Source organism: Apaloderma vittatum, unplaced genomic scaffold (assembly GCF_000703405.1).
Source record: "Apaloderma vittatum isolate BGI_N311 unplaced genomic scaffold, ASM70340v1 scaffold22278, whole genome shotgun sequence".
Classification (NCBI taxonomy): domain Eukaryota; kingdom Metazoa; phylum Chordata; class Aves; order Trogoniformes; family Trogonidae; genus Apaloderma; species Apaloderma vittatum.
In genome coordinates, this window is record NW_009729428.1 from 31,804 (window position 1) to 40,614 (window position 8,811).

At 37.0% G+C, this 8,811-nt stretch overlaps 1 protein-coding gene across 1 annotated transcript in view; it reads right to left on the reverse strand.

Moving 5' to 3' along the window:
* Positions 1–395: 395 nt before the first annotated feature.
* LOC104277715 (receptor-interacting serine/threonine-protein kinase 2-like) overlaps positions 396–8,811 on the reverse strand; it is a 10,002-nt gene continuing 1,586 nt past the window's right edge. Inside the window, exons 3-7 of the mRNA XM_009874440.1 lie at positions 5,889–5,974; positions 5,630–5,719; positions 4,925–5,030; positions 1,721–1,900; positions 396–715 (exon numbers count right to left, since the gene is read on the reverse strand). Of these exons, the coding sequence (XP_009872742.1) occupies positions 396–715; positions 1,721–1,900; positions 4,925–5,030; positions 5,630–5,719; positions 5,889–5,974 (782 nt within the window). The remainder of the gene's footprint in view (positions 716–1,720; positions 1,901–4,924; positions 5,031–5,629; positions 5,720–5,888; positions 5,975–8,811) is intronic.

An 8,811-nucleotide genomic window follows, 5' to 3' on the forward strand; every position in this document is an offset into this window, starting at 1 on the left:
ACCTAGTTTCTTTTCTCCCTCTATGGGAAAGACCAGATGGAGGGAGAAAAAATGATACTCTGAGTTAAGATGGATTGTCTCAATCCTATGAGGTTAAAGAAAAGGATATGTATAAACAGAACATATGTAAAACAGGGAACATTTAATGTTTTTCTTTGTCATGTATAAACAAAATACTTTTATGAATTGAGTCAATGTGTCGTTTGGCTTTATGACTGCACTCCGACTGATCAATTGGTAACTCACCAAACAGTCTAGATGAACTCAAGTGTCATTTCTGGGACTCCACAAAGGCATAGGAAAGACAAAGCAGTACATATATAAAACTACTACATAGAAACAAGAAATTATAAGAAATATTCACATGGTTTCCTAGAGAAATAATAAATTCAAAGCTACAATCTTAAAGAACTAGATGCAATGTCTGGATAAGGTTGAAGCCCTAGTTGTTTGTTATCTTTCAACTTCTGTATTATAATTCTGGCAAATTCCTCTCCTTGGCTATCTGAAGTATCAAGCAGTTGTCGGACTTTTGATGTCCTTGTAGGTTTGGTGCTTATAAGTTCATAGTCTTCTTTCATGAGTAAAAATCTTGATAGAAGAGCATCCAGTGACTGATTCAAACACGCTTCAGTCATCTGATCAATAATTTCTTCTCTTTTACTTTGGATCCATTGATGAGCTACATTCTGTTGTATAGTTTCCAAAACAAAATCTGAGATTGGAGAGGATTAAAAAAATAAAAATCAGTATTGCAACTGTCTGTCAATAAATAGTACCATAATAAAAGAATAAGCTGAGAAAAAGCTATTTAAAACTTGGTTTTGATCAGAAATATACTAGACTACTAAACAGGCTTTTAACATTTCAGTATTGTATTCCACATTTGTCAAATTTGGTGGTTAGAATGTTTACTTTAGCTGAATCACAGAATAATTTATGTTAAAAAGAGACCTGAAGGAAGTCAAATCTGGTCTAATAGACTGTTAAAAGCTGAGTCAACTTCAAGGATAAGTCAGGTTGCTCAATTCCTTGTTCAGATGAATTTTAAGCATCTTCAGGTGATGGACTTCTACAGCCTCTGTGGGCAACCTGTTCCTGAGTTCAAGCCAACATGGTACTAAAGAGAGGTGGTAACTTCACTTGATAGAGGGATTTTTATTGAAGTTTACTTAAAACATCCCTGTGGTTTTCTGTGTATTTTGCTCAAGCTGAGAACTTGCACAGTGAAAAAGTGCATATTTCTAGGAGAGATGATGCAGTAGATCTTTATAAAGTTGCATGCTATTGTGTGGTCCATAAAAAACCCCCCCAAACTAGCTGAATAATTTATCATGCATTAAAGTTTCCTTTTGTTATTTTTTTTGAAAGCACAGTTTTAACAGTTATTTGATTCATGGGAATATCACACAGTGGGCTTTCAACTAACACACAAGATCACTAAAGGTGAGATGTTGACACAGATGCTGCTTCTTTCTGTCTCACCATTACTAAGAGGAAGATTGAAAAGCCTAAAAAGTGAGGAGAAATAACAGACAAAAAGATGAGTTAAGCTCAAGCTAACTTTTATTCCTGTTCTGCTGGACTACAGCTACAGCTACAGCAGCAATAGAAAGGAGAAATAACATGAGTAAAGGGAATGAGATAAAGAAGACCCAAGGCAGCTGGAATTAAGTTTGCTTAAAAGGAGAGAAAATAGCTAGGAGCTATAGGTACATACCTGAAGGAATTGGTGATGACCGCAAGGCACAAGGTGCAAAATTTGAGGTGTCTGAAATACTCTTGTCAGATAAGGGAAGGCAACTGCATGGATTCACAAGGAGCTTGGCACTCTGAGTTACAGAAATATTTTCATCTGTGCTCTGACTGCTGAGACTGTGTAGATCACCAGAATTTCCATCTTAAAAAAAAAAACAACCACAAATCAAGGTGTATTATTTTTATGTTCAGATAAAATACATCCATTAAAATAATTCAGAAAACAAGTAATAAATACCCTAAATTCACTCTGAATACATTATTCCTTACACATAGGTTTTGAGTGCCTTTCTGTCCCTTATCTTTTACCATGGGTTTGGAGGTCTTGTTTTATTTAAAAGGAATATTGGGAAAATAAATCTGGTAGATGTAAACAAAAAAATATCTGTTTGACAGAAAAATTTTTTAGAGACTTGAGGAATAAAATATCTCTTTCAACTGTTTGGAGAGGTAGTTAGGGTGCAGCATGAAAGACGACTAATTTATTTTTATGAAGTTTGGCAGTATAACAAAGGTGGAAAGATTGAAAGAAAGATTCAAGTGGAGGGACAGAACATGAAGACCAATGGTGACTTTTGGTGGGAAGCCAGTGGAAGCTTTTGTTATTCCTTCAAAACAGCATATGACTTCAAGAAAACTTTGTGTAAATGTTTGCAGAGAAAGGAAAACAAAAACAAAAAAGGAGTTATAAGGTGTAAAAGATAACAGTTTCTATTTTTAGGATTTTTTTTTATGGCAGAAAAAGGTGATGGATATGAAAGCAGCAGTAGAAATGACTCAAAGAAGAGGTAAAAAATAGCTGATGAGAACCTAGTCACAGGGCATATGTCTAATTCGGTACACAGTTTTCATTACAGGCTTTCACAGTGACACTTGATAAAGAGCTTCAGAGATGTCAACCAGAGCCAGAGATGCAGATGTAAGAATTCAGATGAACATCTAAAAATGCAAGAAGAACAGGTAGCCCCTTAGCTCACAGATACTCATCCAATGGGTGTAATTAAAGATATATTCCTAGATCAGAGTATTGACCTTGGAAGCATATGGCTGTAAGTACAAGGAGCAGGAATAGAACAATATGAAAGTAATGACACTCTCATTATTTAAAACATGGTGGACTACTACTCATAGTAACTAGCATTTCATTTCATTAGAGAGAAAGTAAGCTGGGCAGAGCTATATAGTGTGAAACGGCAGATGTTATCTACTGTATAAATGAGAACAGATTAGGAAACAACTGGTGTGAGTGAAAGATCATTTTACAAAAGGATTTTAAATAGTTCTGCTGGGATAGATTGTTATAGATCTCTAGACACAGACAGATCTATAATAGCATTAGAGGCAAAACTACTGGGATTGCACTAATATGGGAAAATTATCTTCACCAGTGACCACAGCATAAAACCCAGAAACATCTAATGAAATCTGGAAGTATTATTCAGAAAGGATAATTTACTCAGAAATAACCTAGTTGACCCAGAAGACTGGAGTAAGAGAAGTGGAAATTCAGTAGCACAAACCAAGAGAACTAGACTTTCTGCTTCAAACTCATCCCAATTCCAAATCCTCAGTGACTGCAGTTAGAACATGCACAGGGAGGGCTAGTAGGATACCAGGAAAATGAAGAAGAGGAGTGTACAAATGGATTTCAGAAGAATGTATCATACTTGTCTAGCAAAACAAAATGTATTTAAAGGATTACTCTCTATATCAGGCATATAAGGAGAAGAGGGGAAAGAGCCAGGCATGAACAGGTGTGTGTATAAGCTGACTAGGGAAGAAAAATTGAAAGTTAGGAGGTAGTTCCAAACTCTGAAGGAACAAGTTTCTGGAAAAGTCTTCTAATTGTATTAATGGAAAAAACAACTCAACTAAAATCTAGTCATTAACTTCTGCCTTGGTGCTATGCCAAAATAATCTCCTGCCAACAGCTACCTGGAAACAGGTTTTCAGTAAAACAATTGCATCTAATTCATGCAAAGCAAAAAGAATGTCATTCTTGGTTTCAATTATATAACTACCAGATATTGGCAAAGTAATAACAAACACTCCTGGTGTTGTACCATTTTGTAGACACTATTTTCACAGGATTTACAGTATCTATACATATATTTAATAAAGTCTAAGAAGTGATTCTAAAGGAACACCTCCTGATCAATCAGATAAATAGTACCACCACAACCTCATCAATTACCTTCACAAGCAGGTATGAAACCAGCAGCAAGAAGGGCAAACATTTATCATTATCTTATCTGATTACACTTAACAGATCATGCTCATATTCAATCTAATATTCCATTTTCTAAAATTCATCACAACATTCCTATTAAGATTGGTAACCGCAAGTTATTCTTCATCTTTAAGATGCTTGGGTAGAGGAACAGCCACCACATTTGCTTTCTGCTGTTTTCCCCTGTAACTCAAACTCTTTAAGCCTCTCAATTTTATTTTTTTTTCCCCCTGGAATTCCTGAAACTTTCTAGTACATTGAGTACAAGACTAGAGTTGTGGAAGTGTTCGAAGGGGAGCTGGAAAAGAAACTGCCTATGCCCTCCTACCTCTGCCAGAGTGTTCTCCTGTCTTGCAGCACTTCAGCACACTTTTTGATGCCCTACTTTAAAGCATTGAAATCCAACACCTTGTCTGCTTTCACATTACAGGTCCTTTGCAAAGCCAAAGGATGCTCTATTCTTTTGAAAAATAATTTTGCATTCTTTCAAGAGAAGAAACTCAAGTGCAGTTTTAGTTTCACAATGCATTGCTATTTCACCTGGGTGCCATTTCATTTTTCTGGCTTCTGATGTCAGCAAAACAACAAAATTGCGTTTTGTCTGGGTATTTTGCCAACTTTTATTCAGAAAAGGTGACAGTTACAAAAGCTCTGTGCAGACACTTTTGCAAGGCAATCTACTGATTAAAGAGGTTTTATTTGCTGAACCAAAAATGATCGAGAGTTTGGGCTGCATGAGAATCTTTCTGTTTACTCAGCTGAATAAGAAAACTGACATTGTGAGCTGTGGGGATTTTTCAACTGACAGGAACAGAAAATCAGAGCTGAAATACTTGGGTTTTTACGCAGAGCACTAAGTTTACAAAGCACATTCTTTTTTCTAACATAAAGATTCTTAAAGAACTTAAATTTATATGAAGTCATTAGTGTCTCTACCTGATGAGAGGATGTTACACTTGGGAACAGACTTGAGTCTTGATATATCTGGAGAGATGCTCCGAAGGGGAAACGCATCACATTGTATAGAGCCAGAGTATGTTTCCTGAAATGATTGCCATTGTGTAATGAAAATGCACATGAAATAAATACAACTTTGCAATGATTTACAGAGTACTCTTCCCTCACTGTCTTTTCCCTACTACGTAAATGCTCAATAGACAGCACAATTAAAATCCAGTAAAAAAGAGGAAATTTATGTAATCCTGGTGGTTTTGCGTTTTACCAAAGCTGACAGCAATTTTATACAGAAATTTAATTTTTATTAAGAATCAAAAGAAGCAGCATTAAGAATCAAAATGTAAAAGCAAGTCTACATAACTCTATAAAGGAAAATCTGTAGTGGTGTAAAGGAGTAGAAAACAGTCTCTTACAAGTTGCAGACACTGTGCTGCACTCCTTGAGAGACTGGCTTTCCTGCATTTATAGGATATAATAAACATGCCCTTCTTATTTCTGCTTCCCCATCTTTAATATCTTTACCTATGGCTATGCATTTCTTACACCACAGCTCAGTCAATGAATTTTATGCCTTTCCTGACTGCAGAGGAAAGTAAACTACAATTCCCACTTATTAAGCCCCCTTTAAAGCTCTCAGATCTTTAATGATGCTAACATACCAAATGTGATATGTAAAATATTTACCTCTTGCTGATTCAGAGGTATATTTAGAGATATCTGCTCCATGTCTGCTTTCTTTCCACTCTTGTGGATACAGCGTGATTCATATAGTGACTGGAAGAGACATATTTACCTGTATTAAATTTCTGCTAGAAGGCAGCAGCTCTGTACAAACACATACTTCAGTCAGATATAAGATAAATGAGAGAGATTATAGTTATTTTAGCAAACAAAAGTTACCAACGTATTTGACCAAGTCATGACTGTAGGAAAAGCCACTTACCTTTGATCTCTTTAACAGAATTACTGCTTCCAGCATAGCTATTTCATCAAATGTTCGCAGGACTGGCTCAAGGTCTATCAAGCATTCTAAACAAAGAAAAGGTATTTTGCTAAAAGATTTAAGGCGGAAATTAGGTTTTCATTTTGCTAAACCTACCTACTTATTTTCACGTAAGTAATTTGTCTATTGATACAGATCAAACTGCTTATGCTACTAGACGGAAGTTTCTTGCTTTCACTTGTTACAAATGGGACACCTTCACATCACCAAAATAAACCCTGTCCCCATGTGGTCGCCTCAGCACTTTGTATCAAAAGAGATCCAGGACTGTGCCCAGCTTGCATTCCTGGAACAGATAGATGGATTTGCTGTTTTTCAAGATAGACCAACAGGGTTGGATTGCTAAATGGGTCCAAACAGCACAAGCTCTCGGACTGAGTCACTGTCTTCCCACTCCAGCAGAGTAAAGATTTATATGAGAAAAATAAACAAACAACCATCCCACCACAAAATCCACATTAGATGCTGTGCAGCAGGGTCAGAGAAAATGGTGATAGTCAAGACACTGACCTATTACACTTAGTGAATCCAAGTGACAGCATCATCATGCCCACCAAAGGTAGCAAGTCAGAGAAGCTAAAATCATCTGTTCACTTAAGGAGACAGACGACAGTCCGATAAGCGAGCAACAGCTGGTGCTATGCTCCCTTGCTTTCCAATGCTGAAAGGCTTACAAAACTAAGCAGTTCAAATTCTGAGATGAATGTATTATATAAATCTCTCTTTGAAACTGTGGTCAAGCACAACAATACCTCAGGAAAGTATGATTCTACTGCATTTCTACAGACTCTTTCCATTTGGCAAAACCCACTTACTGTACTAGCAACCCATCACTCTGCATCCTTACTAAAATACTTTTTTTTTTTAACTATAATTTTACCACAGTTCTCCTCTATTAATTTTCTTCCACTAGCATCTTTAAGATATACATTCAATACTGAGATTCTTATTTTCTTGCATCAGCTAAAACAGAGTTTCACACATTTAGCACTCCACTTTCCACACTGACATAATAGTGCTGTTAATTTTTGTTGATTATAATTAAATTGTAGGTACAAATTCCAACTACATGCAGAAACAGGGTGATACATACTCTTTATCCCTTCTTTATAAGGGGAAGAGACAGGTTAACTGACCTTTTCAATTTAAAGCTTACTGAATAATAAAGGGGGGTTGGGCGGGTATTTTTTTTACATCTCTCCCTGCGCTACGGTAATTGCAAAATTTCCCAATCACTGAGCTCTACTTCCCTTAGTTTTGCAAAAGTTTTCAACTTCCTCTTTCTTTCTGTCATAGTAAAGTAGGGGAAGAAACAAAGCATGCTTTCTTCAAAGAGCATATTACTACAGACACGGCAGTGATAACTGACTCCAAGTCAGCTCATGCTTTAGTACATATCCCAGGTAATTATCCCTTCCTTGTGACCACAATGCTTTGTTATTTTGTTTTGGTTAACTGACACAGGAAAGCAAGAATACATATCGAAAATCATGTTGCGTCTATTTTTGATTTAAAAAAAAAATCATTATAGACACAATTCCTTGCTTGGAAAAAAATAAATAAATCATAGAAACATAGAATTGTCTAGGTTGGACAAGAACTTTTAGATCATCAAGTGCAACTGTTAACCTAGCACTGCTCACTAAACCATATTCCCGTGTGCCACATCTAAAACGTATCCCCCCAGGGACAGTGACTAAACCACTTCCATGGGCAGCCTGTTCCAATAACTGACAACCCTTTCAGTAAAAAAAAAAAATTCCTAATGTCCAATTTAAATCTTCCTTGGTGCAACATGAGGCCGTTTCTTCTTGTCCTATTGCTTGTTACGTGGGAGAAGAGACAACATCCACCTCGCTATAACCTCCTTTCAGGTAGTTGTAGAAAGCAATAAGGTCTCCCTTCAGCCTCCTTTCCTCCAGCCTGGACAACTACAGTTCCCTCAGCTGCTCCTCATAAGACTTGTTCTTGAGAACCTTCGCCAGCTTCATTGCCCTTTTTTCAACACACTCCAGCACCTCAATGTCTTTCTTGGAGCGAGGGGCCCAAAACTGAACACAGGATTTGAGGCATGGCTTCACCAGTGCCAAGGATAGGGGGAAGACCGCTTCCCTGCTCCTGCTGGCCACACCATTCCTGATACAAGCCAGGATGCCGCTGGCTTACTTGGCCACCTGAGCACACTTGCTGGCTCATGTTCAGCCGGCTGCCCATCAACACCCCCCGGTCCTTTTTCATCAGGCAGCCTTCCAGCCACAATTTAGAAACCAGACATGCCAAAACAACCTGACATTTAGAAATGCTCTTAATGCAGAAATAAGAGTGGGCTTGGAACTAGATGGTCTTTAAGGTCTCTTCCAACTCAAACCATTCTATGATTCTATGTAATTCATTTTGGACTGTCAACCGAACATGAAGATGCTGTATGTGTTTGGATGTGTCCCCATATTTCCTCTGCCAAACTAACTCAAAAATATGGAGTTACAACTGTTTCTTTCTAAGCTTTTTGAACTGGAGCTTTCTAATAATTTCCAGCCTAAACAAAGTACGCCTATAATGATTTTTAAAATAATAAACTTCTGTTGACCAAAGCTATAAATGAAATATTAATATTGCGAACTTTCGTACTCATTAAACATTAAAAAAAACCCACAACAAAACAAACCCTAAGAACAAACTCCAGAACTAATTAAGAAAACCTAGCATTTCAGGTTTGAGTTATTGCATTTTGAACCTAACCAGTGAGAAACTTAAAATATAGAGTTGCTTAAGCCAGAGCTCTTTGTACTGTTCTACATTTGAATACTTTCAGTGACTCTCTTATTCTACATTTTTGCCTCTCCAAGGTGATTTAGCTTTCCCT